General features: G+C 36.5%; 1 protein-coding gene across 1 annotated transcript in view; it reads right to left on the bottom strand.

Moving 5' to 3' along the window:
- Window positions 1–747: 747 nt before the first annotated feature.
- Window positions 748–19566, bottom strand: part of LOC115350190 (maltase-glucoamylase, intestinal-like) — a 47799-nt gene continuing 28980 nt past the window's right edge. Inside the window, 21 exon segments of the mRNA XM_030035549.2 lie at window positions 748–1110; window positions 1690–1860; window positions 4498–4547; window positions 5249–5337; window positions 5792–5916; window positions 6495–6551; window positions 6710–6794; window positions 7908–8056; window positions 8922–9038; window positions 9136–9170; window positions 9596–9729; window positions 12331–12469; window positions 13498–13582; window positions 14586–14720; window positions 15036–15098; window positions 15343–15450; window positions 15572–15700; window positions 16386–16511; window positions 16679–16791; window positions 16903–16999; window positions 18441–18609. Coding sequence (XP_029891409.2) covers window positions 1048–1110; window positions 1690–1860; window positions 4498–4547; window positions 5249–5337; window positions 5792–5916; window positions 6495–6551; window positions 6710–6794; window positions 7908–8056; window positions 8922–9038; window positions 9136–9170; window positions 9596–9729; window positions 12331–12469; window positions 13498–13582; window positions 14586–14720; window positions 15036–15098; window positions 15343–15450; window positions 15572–15700; window positions 16386–16511; window positions 16679–16791; window positions 16903–16999; window positions 18441–18609 — 2239 coding nt within the window. The 3' untranslated portion in view covers window positions 748–1047.

Below are 19566 nucleotides of genomic sequence, written 5' to 3'. Positions count from 1 at the left end.
TAATCCCACCATGTTCCCATCACACCTGGTTCGTTCTTGCATCTGAAATTCAGCCCCCTTTGGGGGACCTCTGCACCTTGGGCTTTAATCTCTGGCCTGTGTGGTCTGCTGGAAGGATAAGGGGTCAGGGAGGAGCACACAAGCCCAGATCAGCTCCTCACCCCTCTGGCTTGCCTGCTTGGGCTGTCCAGGTCCAATAAATACATCTAATGTCTGTACGGTTGATACGTTCTGGCTTGCATCTGTAGGGGTCTGACGTCTTGGGGAGAGAAACATGGGCGGAAGGGTGACAAGGGGTCACCTTTACAAGGTAAACCACTCTGGGGGTCAGACTTTTTCATCCAACATCTACTCTCAAAGAAGAGTAGACAGCCCGACCCAGCACAGGGGCGCTGCAGAGGCCAAAAGAACCACACTTTTGGGCCAACGGGTGGGAAATGAGCGAGAGCTCTGCAGCCTCCTGCTGCCTGCACGAGACAGCTCCGCGCCGCTGATTTCCCCTCTCAGCGCTGGCTTACACCACGCCGTGGTTGGCAGCCCAGACAGTGTTAAAATATGCTATTTTCAGCCCACTTGATGCTTTTTTTCATTTTAAATCGATCCACGTGATTTCCCTTAAATATTTCTCCGTCATCATGACTTCAAAATGAAGATGGAACCTAAATGGGGGCAGATTTATAGCCCCATATACCCGCAGTTCACGCTAATATTTTTATAACACACAGTGAGCAGGACGTCAGCCAGAACTTCAACTTAGAGAAATCACCTCATTTCACATTCATATTTTCATTTTGAAAGACCAAGTCATATTGAAGTGCCATAACGTTTAAAAACCAACAAATTCCACTTTACGAGGACAGCGTGTAGTTAGCCGGGATCAACACCAAACCACGACTCCTTTCTGCACATAATAACTTAATACAAACTGACTGTACACGTTTATAGTGCCAAGTATTTTAAGAAGTCAAAGAGACAGAAGGAGAAGGGAAAAACAATTTGTGAAGATGAGAAAGTTCAGCTCTACGGCCAGCATTATTTGCAGGCATTTTATCTCCATTGTAATGTGTAGTCTTTGCCTAATTCAAGTTCAAGGCGAGTGATTTCCAGGACCTTTGAAAAACAAACAAAAAAAAGCAATGAGTAACTTTGCTCTGAAGGTGACTTGGTTTCCTGCAGCTCATAGAAGACAGCAGGTTCTTATTTCAGATTACTTTACCTTCTTAGTTCATCTTTTTGGTTATTTATATTATATTATATTATTTATGCTACTATAGATTTTACATAATATATTTCTAGTATATATAATATTTTAATATAATAATTACATATTTTAATATATTAATACATTATCTTTGGCTTTCCACTGAAAGACAGAAAGAAATGAGACTCAACAGAACACTGAGTTTTCTAGAAAGGGCGGTAAATTAAATTAAACATCAACTGATTTTAGCTTGTGGCTCTCACTGAGCAGTGCGACCACGGCTTGTGATGAGACTTCATTAATTCTGTAGGAAAAAAAAAATTGTTGCAAAAGTACCCTGAGTTCTTACTTCTTAGATGTCAGTGGTTTTACTGCAGTAAAGAAATATATTGTAGAAATTATATTACAGCCAAGAGGTGAATCCCCAAGTGTTTAAGAGCACATAACTAATTGCAAAGGTAGGATTTCCACATAAACCATCGATTTACCTGGTTTTGGCTGTTGTAGGACACAGCATGAGGAGATTGGATTGCTTCACCATTCTGCAATACTGTCACCGCCCGAACGTTTGAGGTCACCCCCAAAACTTTAATTTGAGTAAACTTCAAATTATTTGGGTCGGTGTAACCATGGTGCAAAACCTTTATCTCTAAAATGGTCTGAAAGAAGAGAAAAACGAAAATCAGTGATTTATCCTTGGGTGGTTACATGTTAAAATATGCTATTTTCAGCCCACTTGATGCTTACAATTGTTTCCTTCTGTTCAGTTAAAAAAAAAAACCACAAACAAACCCCCTATGTTGTTATTTATTTTCCAAACATTGGAGGCTTTGATTTTCCCAGTTCCTCCACCTTTGCAGACCTATTGCAGACTTCTCCGCTACCAATGAGGTGCTGAATATTAAACAAATTTGCCCTGATGTGAATTTCGCAGCGTAAGAAAGGATTAAAACAATGAGTTTCATAATTCTGACTTTTTTTCTCATTTTGCTGTAATTCTCTGAAGTTTCTCAAACTACTTTATTCAGCGGAAAGAATTCTTTTGCATCCACGGGTTATTGCTCAAGTCCTGTAGGCATTTTGCTAATTTTGCTGATTTTCTTTTGAATTCCCCTTTACAATGGCAAGAAATGCTTGGGATGGATTGCAAAACTCTTTATTCCAGATCTAACAAAATAGGAGTATGAATCAAGGAGGGGGAGCATTTCTTGGACCAGCTGACTTGATTTTAGGTAGATAATGGGTTCACAATTTCTTTAGTTTGTCCCAATTCTACCAAGTCTCCAGGCAGAGAATATTAAGTTGCCCAGAGACGGTGCTTGCTGGGTCAGATCCCAGATCTGCTTCCATGCAAAACTGCTGTGATATAATTATAGAAATATAATGTAATTATATAATTACATTATTTTATTGCTTTCTTCATTATTGGTTGATTTAAGACTGCTTTAATTAAGCTTTTCCTTACCAGCTGTCTGTAAGAGCAGGAAAATGTGCATTTACTATGTAGTCTTACAACTGAAAATTGCAAAAAACCCTTTTTTCCCTTAGCAGTTAACATCCCATTACTTGACAAAGTCAAAATGAATGAGAAATAAGAGCACTGAGAAGAGAAAACAATAACACATTTTGGCTACCTGGAAAACTAATGAAACAACACACTTTTTTATTACAATATAAAAAACCCATTTCTTTTAAATAGATAGTCCATATAATTACCATCTAATTTAATTCCAGCTCTTCAACTGCTTAAAACAAAAAATTTAAAGCTGACGTGCTGGAAATGCCAATAATTACAATACGCACTACTGATCGCTGACTTTCTTACACAGTAACTGCTCCATGGTCCATCTTCTGTGTTAAAGAATAATGTTAAAAATTAAGAATAATGATAAAAAATAGTCACAAACTGAGTCAGTGACTCCACACCAGCCTCTGTTCAAAGGACCTTTAAACAATTAACAATTTTTAACAATTAAACAAAATGAAACAGGTTTGCCCAACTAGCTTTTCTCTGCTTTTCCGTCAGGCTCCTAACATGGATATTTGATAGGGGTAGCAGAAAATATTGTCCTCTAGTGCAGTGCTGGCAAGAAAATCCATTGGGGTGTGGGAAGAAAATATTTCTGTACTATTAATAAACAAAATTAAAAATATTTTTATAATAACATCTCTTTCATCTTTATCCTCCTTTTTTAATTTCCATTTTTGTGTGTGGTTTACAATGCACATAATAGTACAGTAGCACAGGTATGTAATTTATAAATAAATATGATATGTTGGGGGGGGTGCTCGAAAATTTTTACTGCTAGGGATGCATGGTCAAAAAAATTTGGAGACCATGGCTCTACTGGATGCTCATACATTTATAAATCATTTGAAAGCACTTTCCTGGATCTAACTGTGACTATATTCCAGATTGGATATATTTATTTTGTATATAGTCACTTCTTTCTAGTCTGTCCAAGTAAATTTGTGTTATATATAGATATAGATATAGATATGTAACTGCAAGGCTATAAAATATGCCGAGTTGATTAGCTAAAATATATTAATTTACATAGCTGCTAATAAATGATCCACAAAAGTGATGTGAAACACACACCTGACAAAATATGAGCCTTATTGGACTTCTACATTGATATGTGCTTTCATTTTCTGCAAATCCTTTTTGAAATAAACTGGCATTTTCAAAATCATAAGAAATTATAATGTCACGAATATACAACAAATACAGCAATAAGCAAAAATAGGCATCTTCTGAATCCAGCTTAAATTTGTTCTTAACACAATTTAATTACATTAATTGCATTATATTGGAGCCTGGACACAAAACATTCCTAAATTTCTTCATATATAGAAGGAGAATTTGTGAATGGATATGTCTGGGATTTTTGCTGTTAAAACCTCCTCACTTACTTACTGAAAACCGATGTGCAGATAAAAAAAAACTGAACCAACTTCTGTCTTGGAGGTCTCAGGCTGGGCCAGTTACTTAATATAAATATATGCATATGGAATAACTCCACTGAAGTAAATTAAGTTGCCCCAATTTATTGCAAAATTAGTTTATGCATCTAGGATATGCTATTTCATATATTGCTTTTTTTTATTTAAGTCAACAATTAGAGACCTACAACGGTTTCCACAATACTAGATAAGAGCAAGCCCATCACAGACGATTAGTGGCATGTTGGGATACTGAAAAATTTTTTAAAATGCCAAATTAAAGTATCTTATTTAAACATACAACAATAATCACCCTGGGTACTCAAAACCAGTGAGTTAACATGACATACCTGATTAGCAGTAAATGAGGTCAGCAGATACACACCATCTTCATACGCATCTGTTTGTTAAAAAGAAAGAATAAAGTAAAATGTATTTGCTATTCACCTTTATTGGTTTTAATTAAATAGAAGAATCGCGCTGCATGTACTATATACATGTACATACATTGTGTGGATTTCCTGCAACATTTTGGTATGCTAAAAAAAAAAAAAAAAAAAAAAAATCACAATTTTGTGCATTACTTGTGATAATCTCAGGGGATAGCTTATAGTTATTACGAGGATAATACACCGTAGATGTAAAGGGTAAAAGACTTCTAGATATGTCTTGATAATTTGAATTTATTAATATCGAGGAAATTAGTTAAAGCTTCCCACTTCATCTATGGTGATGTTCCCCATAGGTTTGAGAACAAATCCTTATTACGTACATTGTCCTAGGTCCAGGGCACAATTTAATGTATGCAAAATATATATTCTATAAATAACAGCATTGTGGTATTATTTCACCATCATTTTACCCATTTTACATTTTATTGTAATTTTAGTTTAATTAATTAAGTTTAATCATTTTACTGTAATTTTTCTTCTGGTTTGTGCTCATGCTTCCTATGCCATGTTGCACAATTATACAATAATCCTGAAATACAAAATTAACTGTTCATGTCAGCAATCCGCTGAGCTAAAAAAAGGCAATATTTATGCATTGTAGACTCTGAATTAGTTAATTTATCATGGAAACAAGAAACTTTGTACTTACCAATGCGCACCCCATCATCCCAATAAAGCCGACCTTCTGCAAGTTGACTATCATCCAAAGCAACGGTAAGTGCCAAGGGGTTTTTTCGACTATGAAAAAAAGAATATTTTTCTTGGGCAATCACATTTTATGTTTCTCAAGTGCTATGATTTATATTGTAGACATTGTACACAACACAATTTATCTCTGTTACCAGCCTCCCTCAATCCATAATGTTACATTTAAAGGAGGCCATGGGGAGAAAACCAAAAAGAGAAAAAAACTGCCTTAAAGTTAAGGTGCTACCATACATATTGATTTTCCCAGGACTGCTAATGTTTAACTCCTAATGTTTATACAAAACGGGATACAATTCCAAACATGGTGTACATTAAACCAGAAAATTTTGCTTTTCACCGGTTGAAAATAAGGAGTGCAGAAAAATGCTTTCTCTATGTAATTAATATAGAATTTATTTGCCAGGCCACTAATTGAATATCTCCCCTAAAAAGCAAAAAAAAAAAAAGAAATTAAATTTTAATTGTTCAGTTCTTCTTATCATACCTGTAAAATGTAGTATTAGCAGGGCTTTGCTGAGCGAGGATGTAACCACCTCGGATATGGAGGTTGATATGTCCCAAAGGAGATGGTAAATTTCTGAATTGTCCCCTAAAGCCAATATACTCATCCTATTTATGATTAAAAAAAAAAAATACAAAAGATAGATAGTGTCTTTATTGAATTACCCATTTTAAACTTTTCTTTAGAATGAAAGTTTATAAATACCTAGATAAATACTAAGAAAGTTGTCACTGCAAATCCTTTTTTAATGCAGAACTACTTATTTTCAAGATAAAATCTGAAATTCTGCACACTTAAAACAATTACACCACACTTGACAAGCGGAGTGACTTTTACAGCCTGAGGCCATAAAAATTGTTTAAAACTTTTGTCTTCCTCCACTCCACCATTCTTAGAAAAGTCATTATATGTATCATTGAAGTGTTAAAAAAAGCAAACAGAGAAACGCTGCAGATTGCAGATATTATTCCACTTTTTTACCTGTCATGTCGAACAAGATTACATTAAAAAAAAGCGATTAACAAAAAAATTGGCCAAGATGTAATTTTTTACATCACTAAAAACTCCTACTGGACATGTGTTGGTAAAACAGAGGTGGTGCATTCACACTCCACCCCAGCACACTGTATTCCTGTTTGAACATATTAGGAAAAATAAATATAATACAGTTTTTAAAATTACTTACTGTGTGGTAATCATACCAGCGGGCATTCGGTAGGTAAGCGTTCACCGCTACAGCACCCTGGAAATAAACATTTTTGGTTTAGGTCTATTAAAGCCAAAAAGTAAAGTTTAGATCAAGTCACTTCTAGTATTTTCACCAATTTCTAATATTTTCTAAGTTTTTTCCCCACTTTTCTGGTATTTCTTTTTCTGATATTTCTAGTTCTGACATTTCACCTGTTCCAGTACAGGGCTGATGAGCAGTGCCGGTCCCCACAGAAACTGTCTATATATTTCCCATGTAATTTTGTCTTCCACAAACCTGCAAAGTAACAGAAGAGTGGTCATACCCTCGAAGTCAACCTTTCTGAAAATGTTTCCTTGTTGAAGCCTTTTTTCTCAGCAAAACTACCATTTCCTCAACTGTAAGCATGCTACCAGTAGTAGTAGGTAATATTTATTACCTATTTATTAATCATAGATAATAATTATTACAAGAGAATCCCATTTATTTACAAATGTATCAGGTAGCACTTGTCAAGAATGTATTAAGATCCTGATGTGAAAATCATTAGGGAAATAGCACCTAGTATTTAATTTTCATTTCTGCTGCTTCTTCGTGTTTGCTGGCCTAGATATCAAAATTTTTATTTAGTATGTTTAGATTACAATACTTTAAAAAATCACTTTTGCTTGGTATTAGCAACAGCAAAATGAAGTAGTGGCCCAATTACTTTCTGATTCATGCCATTCAGTTTTTTGACAGGTACTTTGTCAGAATCAAGTCTTAGGTTAGTCAAAATTAGGCCAGGATTACATGCTGACAACTCAGTGGTTTTTAGCGGAAGACCAGCATTTTTAAATATTAGACTTCATTTTTAATGCTATGGCATTAACCAGTCTTTGGCACGTATTGTCCCTTCTGACCAGGTACAAAGTCTTATACCTCTAAAAACATGTTTGTTTTTTTTTTTAAAAAAACCTGCTTTAAAACTGTTTTTTTTTTTTAAAAAACTGCTATATCAGTTTAGCCAAAATAAGTTACCTTGCCCTGCAAACACCTTGACATGTGTCAAAAAAACTATTTTCTCCCTCTTTTTCTGTTTCTCTGCCTAAAATTTTTGCCCAGCTATTTTTGCAACACATGCTCTCCGAGTCTACATATATCCAGCACCAGGCAGAACGTATTTGCTGAATACCACTAGGGATGATGAGAATGAGTTTTAAAATTTATATATTAATTTTATTTATAGAAAAGAAAAAAATGTTGGCGTTGTGGGAAATGGACAACTTGAGCTGTCACAACGAGCCGATGCTGAACGTCCATTTTCGCAATCCCCTGCCAGTTTTAAAAGAAAAATCACTGTAACTGGGGGAAAAGCTATGGACTTCAGTGGAAATTCATGATTAATGGAGAAGGAAGAACCACACTTACTCATGGAGCAGAGGGCGGACCACGGTGCTGCCGTAAGCGTTGGCTTCGTACATTAATGTGTACAAATAGGGTAAGAGGGTGTATCTTATATTTAGCACTTTCCTGGAAATTTCTTCAAATGTTGAATTCCAGGCAACAGGATCTTGCCTCTAAACAAGAGAAGAGTGTCTCATTATTCAAACAGGATTATTCTGTTGGGAATAGATGGGGGGGGGGAAAGCCCTCATGTTTAGCATCTTTTTTTTTCTTATATGTCAGCCATAAATTCATATGATTTAGCAGCAGTAATTGTCAAACATGCCTCAGAATCGACATAGCAAAGCAGAGCTGAGGAGATCTGGGTGGAGCCTTGCAAATTCCTTGTTCTCCTCTAATTTAGAGTACCTTTATTTATTTCCCTGTTCTTTAATGAAGGACAAATAGCTCTGCTCTGCTAGACCTAAAGCTGTAACGAGGATAAAAATGCTGTTCCTCTTATTGCCATTTTTCCAGTTATCTTGTTTTTTTTATAATATAGTCCTTAGACAGCACAGTCCTGCATTTAGATGGTTATTTTCATTTAGTCTTAAAAGAAATAATACGGTATTTTATGGCAGGAAGCGGGCAAAGTACAGGAATTTTAGATACACAGGACTCTCATTCCACTCTTCCCTTTTCTAATTTGCTGGGAAATGAAGAATAATTAGGAATGACAACACTAAGGTCAGGTGTGCCCCTTTAAATGTGTGTTTAGCCATAAAAGTAATTATTTTAGTCTTGTAAGTGTGGCATGTTTAAATAAAAATGGCCTGCAAGATAAAAAAAAATAACTATTTTAGTCTTGTAGAGGTAATATGTTTAAGTAGAATTGGAACACGTGAAAAATAACAAGTTTAGTCTTGTAGATGTGGTGTGTTTACCTAAAAATGGCATATATGGGGAATAAAAAAAAAAAAAGTAAGAAAAGGGGAAAATATGGGAAATCAAAAAAAAAAAAAAAAACAAACAGTCAAAGCAAACACAGAAGGCACCCACCTTGGCTTCTTTCCCGTTGTGGTTCTTTGAATATGTGTAAAAGGCACCCGGCTCCATCCACCGAGCGCACAGCTCGTACTCCGAGTCTCCAAAGAAGCCGCAGATATCTGCTCCTGTCTGAAAATTTAAAAAAAAAAAAAAAATCCAATGGCAATACTATACATTTTTGTTAATAAAGATAATTGAAATATGAGGTAATAAATCAGGAGCTTACACAAAATATTCCAAAGAGATTAAACTCCATCATACCTGCAAAGAAAAAAAGTAGTTCAATAGTAACTGCGCTCTTTTATTTGGTGTGGTGAGAGTTGCACAGATCATACAACTCGGGATGAGAAAAAGAAAAGAATTTCCAAAATTCCTTCTGGAAAACTGGTTCTTAAGAAGCAAAGCAGCAGATTTTGGGCAACAGGGAGAGGATGACGGAAAGGTGACAAGGGATGAATTTGAGGAAAACGTGGTGCTCAAACCCATGGAATCAAACCCAATTCCTATAGAAACCGTGAAGTCTTTCTTAAGAGGCGATAAGAAGAAAAGAAAAGGTCAAGAAGAAATTGGCCATAAATTCCAATTGCTCAACTGAGTAGCCCATTTTGGCTCCAAAAAATGTGATTATTAGGAAGGAAACCAAGAAGAAACACGGAATAAATTGGTGACAGGTTGCGTCGACGTACCGATGATGGATTTATCGAGCCGATTCCAGGCTGCCGTGTTGTCCCCCAGCCAATGGCCTGACCACTTTCCGCTGCTGGGGTAGGTTGAACGGGTGACGACGATTCCTCGCTCCTTTGTGAGATTCCGCAAGGCACTGGGATCGCACATGGGAGAAGAAACCAAAGGGATGAGAACTAAGATAATTGTAAAAGGTCTTATGCACAAGTCCAAAAATAAAACAGATGGTTTATAATCTGTAGGAAAGTGCTGCTGTGCTGTTCTTGTGAGCATGAGCAGCCATAAACCCAATTAAGATGTGGTTTTTTTACTGGAATTCACTATGACCCACACATAGGCAGAAACTCAGAATTTGTCAACCAATCCATCATTAGAAAATGAATTGGCAAAGCAAGGAGGCACTAAATTAAGGATTTCCAGTTAAGGCTAATGACTTCATAGGAAAACAGAAGAGTAGCCCAACTTACGTATTTTTTAAGGCTTACGTGATCTGCCCCACAGCATGTTAGTCTGTTATTGCAATACCAGAAAATTTTCTGCAATAGTTAAAATTTATCCTAACAAAACTCAGAGCAAGGCAATAATAAAGGTAAAAACAGAAGTACTGGGCTAGACCTGTCAGCATAGCGTTAGTAGCCAAAAGGGTATTGGAACAAAAAATAAGCCTTTGCTCTGTAATCGTCGCAAAGGAAATAAGAATATTTGAAATAGCCAGCACGGATTTGTCTACAAATGATCATATTAAATTGATGTTTTCATCTCCGAGTGGGAATAGTCCTCACAGCGAAGAACCACCAGTTGATGGGATGTGTCTTGGCATGAGCAAACCTTTTGGTTTGATTTTATTTGGCTTTTCCATAAGCACAAGAGTGGTTAAGGCCAGGGGTTAATAATTATTCAAGGATGGTGTTGAAGGGAATTCAATTTTTTTTAGTTTTTCTTTTCTCCCCCACTCCCCAAATAATCAATAATGTATTTCATTTCCTTAAAGAAGTCTTGGACCACCACGGCAAGATACATGTAAAGGTAACCATGTCAAAAAGAAAAGTTTAAAGTCAAAAAAGAAAAGTCAAAAAGAAAAGCCAAAAAACAAACAAACAAACAAAATTAACTGGGTTAGGCAGAATTTATGCTGCTTAATTTTTCTGATGATGATTCTGGCACTTTTTGCTAAAACACATGTTGTTGATCTATGTTGTTTGACTACAGTGTATGCCTTAGCTGTGTGATTTCTCAGGAGAATTCCTTTGCAATCTGTAAAGATTCACAAAAAAATACTAGTTAAAGCCCTTCACTGATGAAATCACTTTGCTGTCTTGGTACCTCCACTGTAATGGCCTAAAAAGCTGCTTCAAATAAGGTCCTATCTATTTTTTTACAGGATTTGCAGCTTTTGTGATGCTAGAACTCCTCCGAAAACACGCTATTCACTTAAATTCCCTTAGTAATGAAACTAGGCTAATATAATTATTTCTTCCAAGATACACAGTAAGTCTTCTAGTCTGTTCTATTTCTTTGCAATATATTATAATATATATTTTTATATGATATATACTTTTATATACTTATAGATATATAAGATATATATTGATATATATAATGCATACTGTAATGCAATATAATATAATATATGACAATATAATATGTGATAATATATGATAAGGTATGATAAGGTATTATATTATAATGCTATTATATAATAAATAATGTTATGATATGCAATAATATATCATATATTATAGTGCCTCTTAAAACAGAAGAAAATATTTATTAACAGAATTCACATTCAGAACCAATAATAATATTCCCCTTCATGTTCAATTGCTGTCTACTTACAATAACCAAATTCCTTTAGATCTGGCTGACAATAAAAGCAGTATTATTATGTTCTTCCTGTCTTGTCAGCTGCTAAACGTACCATCACCTCAGTCAAAAATTCGAGTAGATTTTTTTCTTTATTTATGCTAATATAAATGTTACCGGGGGGGGGGGGGGGGGGGGGGGGGGGGGGGGGTTGTGGGGGGGGTTGTTGTGTTTTGTTTTTTTTTGTTTTTTGTGTCCTTTAGTTGTGAGATCTGTACAGCCACACTGTTCCTTGCTTGCTCATTAAACTGGAAATGAAACTTGGGTATATTATCATTAAATCAGAAGTTATCAAATATAGGCTACAATATGATTCAGTATGAATATATCATAAAATTTGTCTTGGAACTGAGAAAATGATTTCTTCGAAGGAAAACCTAGGCACATGATTTACATTTTAGAAGTAATTTTTCCCTTTTCAGCACCATTTCATTTATTTTAATGAAACTTGCTTAAGAATCGCTGTATTGGAGCTTATATTTAAAAATCTGTATTCATTTTCCCTCCCTTGATGTAAGGTGAAATTCAATAAACCATATTATTATAAAAATAGGTGGAAACAAAAATTTTTGTGTACTTGAATTACTCGAGACTGTCATTTACTAACTGTTTTTGATTGATTAATCAGTGTTCAGAACTGTTCTCAGTTCTGTCTTGTAAGGGACAGAAGAGTGTTTTGAGGGTGAGGGTTTGGGGGTGAAATTATCCACATTTAACTGAACTGAAGATCTGAAGATATTCAGATGAAAAGAAAAACTATGAAAACAAAATGATTTCTCGTAAATAAACTGGTGAAGCTTTTCATCATGAGAATATAGGCATCGAATATTAATTTGCGATGTATTTTGGAAACAAAAAAAAAAATGCAACTTACTCGAGGGTAGGTTTTGTTTGTGACCATCCATAAAGGTTGTGGACATTGTAGTGACTGACGGGGGAGCCATCCGGGAGATATTGCTGACCTTCCATGCAGAGCGTTTTGAAAATCAATCCCTCCGATCTAGATCCTAACTCTATTGGAAAGGGAATGAAGACACTCATATTTTAACAATTTACATCCCATAAGAATTTTAATGAGTTACTTTTTTTTTTATTTGCATCCTTTTGATTGGTGGTCACTTCCTTTTACTTATTTATTTTATTTTAAAGAAAACAATATTCTAGGTTTTCTGAGGTTGGTTTTCTGAAATTTAGGAAATGCTGACATTTTATTTCAGATATTTAGGAAATTCTGAAATTCTATTTCAGAAATTTAGGAGATTCTGGAATTCCAGAATTCCTGATACTCCTCTGTAAGTATCTGGGTCTGCAAGAGAAATAGTAAGTCAGTTGCAGATGCTTTTACTGAAGAGGATCAAAGAGCAAACAGAATATACCCTAATTCAGAAAAATATTGCAAATACTACCATATCAGCCATATGCACAGAAAACTTGGGGGTTGGGGGGAAGCCTATTTCTGAATACTCCGAGAAAATATATTTTAAAATATCAGAAAGCAACAGAAGTATTCTAATAAAGCATTAGTGAGTCATTGCCAGTTAGTACCGCTCTGTGCTAGTGCTTAAGTAAAGCCCTGCTAAGAAGAGCAAGTATTTCAAAGACTATTCCTCATATTAGACCTTAAAATTTTACATACATGTAACTATTAATTAGAGGAGGCAGAAGGATATTTTTGAAAGTTTTAGTCATCAATTGCATTTTTCATCTGGGAAAACTATGCAAAACCCAGAAAACCATATCCTTGACCATGTCCAAAGTAATTACCTAGATAGAAAATAGATACCAAAATCTAGTAAAAAAAAATAATAAAAAAAAAAATCTTTATTTTCAGAAGTGCCATGCAGTCACTGTTCTCACCAACAAAGACTGCAGTTAAGAGTGTTGATCGTCTCCAAAAATTGGTTGACTTTCTGTTATGGGTTCAGTTACGGATTTGGCTACCTAATTTTAGGCATTTATGCCACATCTAGCATGTAAAAAATACTATACGAACCGGAGTGACCCAAACGATTACACTGTTTACAGCAGGGATCAGACTTACGGGGTACATATGGTGGAAAGTTTAGCTCTTGAGTTCTACAGCCACCAACGGCACCGTTAACAAAGCTTGCAGGTTCATTCATGTCCTGAAAACGCAAACCAAAATGCCAGATGAACAAATTTCTCTTAAATTTGAGCAATTAGTTCCTTTCAGTTATTTTAGTTTGTGCTCATAATATTTAATTCTCTTTGTCAGCAGGCTGACCAAATAAATTAAATGAACACGAAAATTCAGGACCGCCCATTGCATTTCTTGTTTAATCATTATAAAGCAATAGTTCAACAGATAAATTTTTCTGATGAGCAATTCCCTTCATAGACAGATTCTGAATATATCATCTCCCAGAGAGCAAAGCATCAAATTCATAGAGATTAATTGAAAGCAGAGGCTTCAGTTTTAAGAACTTCTTGTTTATTGGTCAAATTTCCTGAAAAGGGCAGGTTTTCTTCTGTGTAAAATTGAAATCAATACAGAAAATATAGCTACAGATATGTAAATTACTAAAATCTCTGAACTTTGTAATGATGGCTCTTGTCCTAGGTGCCTGTGGTCCTCTGGTTGCAGCAGTACACCAGAGCTGGGGTACAGGAAAATACCAAATATTTTACTTGGTTTGTAATGTTTTGGGGTTTTCTATAGGAATATATTAATATCTAATAGATTCTACAACTATTGCAAGTCCACTTCTTTTAAGAAGCACACTAAACCTGTCATTTATCTCATTTTGCCTCGCAGAAGTAATAATGGTAAAAAACAGTAGTCTCTCATTGCCAAAAAGGACTTCAGGAGCTTATAGAAGAGAAACAACACTGCAAAAGAGCCATTAGGCGGGTCAAAAGTAAATAATGAAGATTTCAGAAAGTAAAATTTTTCAACAGGCAAAAAAATAGAACAAATAATGATGCTGTTAACAAGAAGAAGGATTTTTAAACTTTAGTCGTCCATTCATGATATTTAGCATTAAATGTCTGTACCCCTTCCTTCCTTGGAGACCTCCGAACATTGCTGGGTTTTGAGGTGTTGAGAACCAATCTTAGGATAAAAAGATGCAGAAAAATCTGAGAAATAGAATAATTTTTTACACTTACGATCCATAGACCGTCAAACTTCAAGCTTTTAGATGCATTGTGTGGGTTGGTGTAGACTTCAGTGATTTCTCTCATCCACCATTCAGCTGTGGAATTGCGGAAGAAATCTGGAAGAGCTACATATGCTCGGTAGAGCTGCAAAAGTAGTGGAAATAAAAAAATAAAGCATAGACACAGGACTGAAAGCAGCCCACTACTAGAATGTTGGAATTTGTTCTTAAAACATTAATGGTTTCGCTACAGTTTTTAGATGTTCTGGCAGAAAGGCTGGACAGTTTCTGCAACTCACTCTGATATTATTTAGGTTTCTTTGATGTTCTGGTAGAAAAATTCATCACTTTCTGCATCCGACTTCTTAGATTAAATTTTATCAGCCAGTTCACTGCTATAAACCTTAACGAATTTGCTGGTCCCTCTCTGTGTCTTTCACCAAAAGATGTCAACATTTACCTCCACTTGGGTTTCCCAGTCCAGTGTGTTATTAACTTCTACATTGGGAAGATCTGGCCAGACCTAGTAAGGGGAAGGAGTTGTTAAAATAATCAAATTAAACCAGATTAAAAAATTAGTATCAACAGCAATAAAACTTTGATGCTACAGAGTCCAATGGTGACACAAACTGAAGATGTTTCCATTTGTAGCTCTCAATGTGTCAACTAAATTTGGGAATGTACGTGATATTAGAAATCTTCTCCCCAACATTTAACCTGAGATGATGCTTATTTGTATAAAACAATCAGCTTTTTAAGAACTGCACCTTTGCGTAGATGATGTCATTGGTGTTGGGCCATTTTATGAAGACATCCTTCTCCAAACCTCTTGTGAAGGCCGGGTAATCAGTTTCATTACCAGATATGGCTGGATCCTAAAATTAAAGGTAATACAATTTTACTTTTATGCTCAAAAGACAAATGCAGAAATGCTGTTAAATGCATTCTGATTCTGCAACAACATACTGTAATTTAAAACCAGAATTCAACACTCACCAGGATTAGGATAAACCTCATTCCTTCTTCTTGTATTTTTTTAATTAGAGCTGGTAATCCAGTGAAGCGTGGGTTAAGGGTGAAGTCCAGTTGCCGTTCCATATAATCAATATCTGCATACTGGACATCCTGCAGTTGACACACAAAAAGTTAAAATAAAGGGCTTTTTTTTTTTTTGCCATTTCTTGAGTGACGTCATCCATCAGCAAGTTCGTCATCCTTTTGCAAAATTAGACAAACTACTGACTTTTTTTTTTTAAAATGTAAAGTTGGAATCTGCTGCAGCTTAAAGCTGAGGTTATCAGATGAACACACTTCCATAACCTATCCAGTCTGAAACTCAGCTTTCACCACCGCATTTATTGTGAAGGTAGAAATTCATACGCACAAGCAAAAAAACACCCCTGGATTTGTGCATATGTATAAATATATGTCAATATATACATTGCCTGCAGTCATGCTACTACACACTGTCCAGAAACAAAGGAATTGGTTGCTCCATACTGAAATAATTTGATGTTAATTACCTGTAAAATGAAAGCCATGCTTAATTTAGGTATAATTTCATTTGGCCTAAGGCTTGTGCAACTCTTCCAAAACCAACCCATGCCAAAAAGTAGTTTTCTCAGCACAGGACAACATATAATGCAAATGAAGTTGCTTTATTTTATTTCCCTTGTGTTCCCCTGTAAAATGCATGGAAATGTTGAACTATGGCATTAATCATAGCATTTCTTTTACTGTTTTAAATTAGAAAATACCCCGAAGCCAGAAATTCAAGTGCCATCACAAGCTTTAATGGCTGTCAACGTACATAGGGTATCCTGGCTGCTTTCATGTCTTCCACCAACATGGCAATTTCTGTGTCATTTTCATATCCGTAGCGGCATAACTGGAATCCCAGTGCCCAGTAGGGTGGCATGACTGGTCGCCCAACCAGCTAAAAATGAAAAAGAAAGAATACTTATTGCAAATAGATGAAAACAAAACAAAACAAAAAAACCCAAACCAGCACCACCCACACCCCCTCAAAAAAAAAAAAAAAAAAAAAAAAGCAAAGCAATAAAAATCTCCAAACACTTTGAATTTGCAATAGGAGAATCGTACCGCAGTGTATTCCTGAACAACAAGCTCTGGTGTTGGGCCCAAAACCATGTAAAAGTCGAGAATTCCCCCAGTTGTGCGATACGTCAGAGCAGGCGTGGGCTGGAAGGTCACATCTGGAACACACGGAGGAAGTGCAAGAAGGCAACGAATGCCTGGGTAAGGCAAAAACTGAACACGGCAGTAAAATACGTTAAGAAAATAAAGTGGATTATTTTTGGTTTTACCCATTGCATTGCTGTTAAGCAAGAGAACTCCATGGGCATTGCCGTCTCCTTCAAGACCCATGTAGAACGGCTGGAAACCATACGAATTCAACTTGTACTGCAAAACAAATAAAGTATTTTCTATTGGAAAGACATCATAAGCATTCAGTTACTTACATCCACCAATAAATTATCCATTATAAATAACAAGGTTAATAAATGATCAGATACGCAATGGTCCAGCGTGCAACAAAGAATCTTGCGTGTTGAACTTGCATCAGGAAATGTTGACCAGGAGCAATAATTTTCAGCTTCAAATTTTGAGGGCAATCTGTTTCTGAGTGCTCAAGGTGGGGAGGGAAGAAAATTTATTTCTAGCTTTAAAAATTGTTAATATACTAGGAGAAAACTTTCTCTTCAAATATTTCTAGGTAGCCTTTATCATCAAGACAAGCTGGTGACTTTCTCGTATTTTTCATTTACTCAAAATGTTTCAAATTTTCAAATTATAGCTATAATAAGGAACTGCTATTCCACGATTAATCCCTTGTAAATTGCCAATATTTGTGCTATGCAAAAAACCAATACATGGGTATGCTGAAACATAAATTTTTTTTATTTAACTCTTTAAGTCCTAGTTCAGTCCCAAAGTTGTAGGACTTTGCCCAGGTCTGACCCAGGAGGGCAGATCATAGAATCATAGAATGGTTTGGGTTGGAAGGGACCTTTAAAGTTCATCTAGTCCAACCCCCCCTGCAATGAGCAGGGACAACTTCAAGTAGATCAGGTTGCTCAGAGCCCCGTCCAGCCTGACTGTGACTGTTTCCAGGGATGGGGCATCTACCACCTCTCTGGGCAGCCTGTTCCAGTGTTTCACCACCCTCATCGTAAAAAATTTTTTCCTTACATCTAGTCTGAATCTACCCTTCTTTAATTTAAAACCATTACCCCTTGTCCTATCGCTACAGTCCCTACTAAAAAGTTTGTCCCCATCTTTCTTGTAAGCCCCCTTTAAGTATTGAAAGGCCACTAAAAGGTCTCTCCGGAACCTTCTCTTCTCCAGGCTGAACAACCCCAACTCTCTCAGCCTGTCTCCATAGCAGGGGTGCTCCAGCCCTCTGATCATCTTCGTGGCTCTCCTCTGGACCCGCTCCAACAGGTCCATGTCCCTCTTGTGTTGGGAGCCCCAGAGCTGGATGCAGTCCTGCAGGTGGGGGTCTCATCAGAGCAGAGGGGCAGAATCCCCTCCCTCGACCTGCTGGCCACGCTTCTTGTGGTGCAGCCCAGGAGACGGTTGGCTTTCTGGGCTGCAAGCGCACATTGCCGGGTCACGGCCAACTTTATCATCCACTGGTACCCCCAAGTCCTTCTCGGCAGGGCTGCTCTCAATCCCTTCATCCCCCAGCCTCTATCAATACCAGGGATTGCCCCGACTCAGGTGCAGGATTGGCTATCTCCGTAGCCAATCAACACCGATTGATACAAAGCAAAAAAAAAAAAAAAGGCAGAAATTCTAGAAAAGAAAGCAAAATGCAAATTTTTTTTTTTTCCTCACTTACTCCAGGGGGCTGGTCCCTGGCGAACATTCCCCAGGTGTGCCAGTTCATGTCACGTCGAAACATGGTGTGTTCGGTTTCGCCAAAGCCATACAAATATCGGGAGGCCAAGCGGGTAGAAATCTGAATGAACATGTCACTGAAGGTGAAAGTCGGTAGCTGAGAATCCCAGCTGAAAAGGAGGGAAATAGAACAAGATGACAGCAATGTCCGCACTGGGCGTAGCTGGTGGTCACCCTTTCAAGGCCAGCTCTTTTTCTCTAAAAATCTTATTATTCGCAAAAGTTGGAATAAAACTCTTATGGTTATCAAGAAAACTTAAACAACATTAGGACTTTCTTTAGAGTTTAATATTGGAGTTTTTTTAGTTTAACGGGGAGGGGGTTAGAGTTTAATAGGGGGGTTTTGTACAGATTATGTTGAAATGTTAGGTGAAAATCAGCTTTTTTCTGTTAAAAACTGAGTCACAATCTGATAGCGTTCTTCCAATGACTGCTGTAGACTTGGGAGGCTGAATTATGGAAGGAATAATTTACTCTGGTTAGCAAAAAAGGAACTCAACTGGCAATTAAATTTTGATTACTTTAAAGAACAGCAAAAAAAAATATATTTTCAATCAAAAAGCATAAGACAAAAAAACCAAGCAAACAGACACGCAAACCCTCTTCTTAAACAATGCTGTGGTCACCTAAGGGAAGTATTAGAAAGCGTAGAAAATTGTTGTGCCTCCCCAATACTTGAGAACTGCACAAAAACTAGTGCTTGGAAATGTCTACGCTTTGTACTTGGAGATGATGCAGAGGGATGAAGGGCCAGTGTGAAAGTACGAGGTGTCAGGGGAAGACTTTAGCCAATTTGGGGAAAACACAAGGTCTTGTTCAGGTCACCTTCTCCATCCTTCCTCTGGGTTAATATTCTCAGGCTTATGCAAAGATAAAGCAACTGCTGCTGGAGCAGAGTTTAGTATTTGACAGATGTGGCCATTTTATGGGATGGACACAAAAACTTGTCTTGTGGCATTTAGAACAGACTGGACAATAAAATGTTTTGGCAGGAAAAAAGGAAAAGGAAAAAGGAGAAGAAAGAAAAGGGGAGGGGAAGAGATGATGAAATGAAAAATGAAAAGAAA

Source organism: Aquila chrysaetos, chromosome 13 (genome assembly GCF_900496995.4).
Source record: "Aquila chrysaetos chrysaetos chromosome 13, bAquChr1.4, whole genome shotgun sequence".
In the NCBI taxonomy this organism is placed as follows: Eukaryota; Metazoa; Chordata; class Aves; order Accipitriformes; family Accipitridae; genus Aquila; species Aquila chrysaetos.
This window is presented reverse-complemented; position numbering and strand designations above follow the sequence as displayed.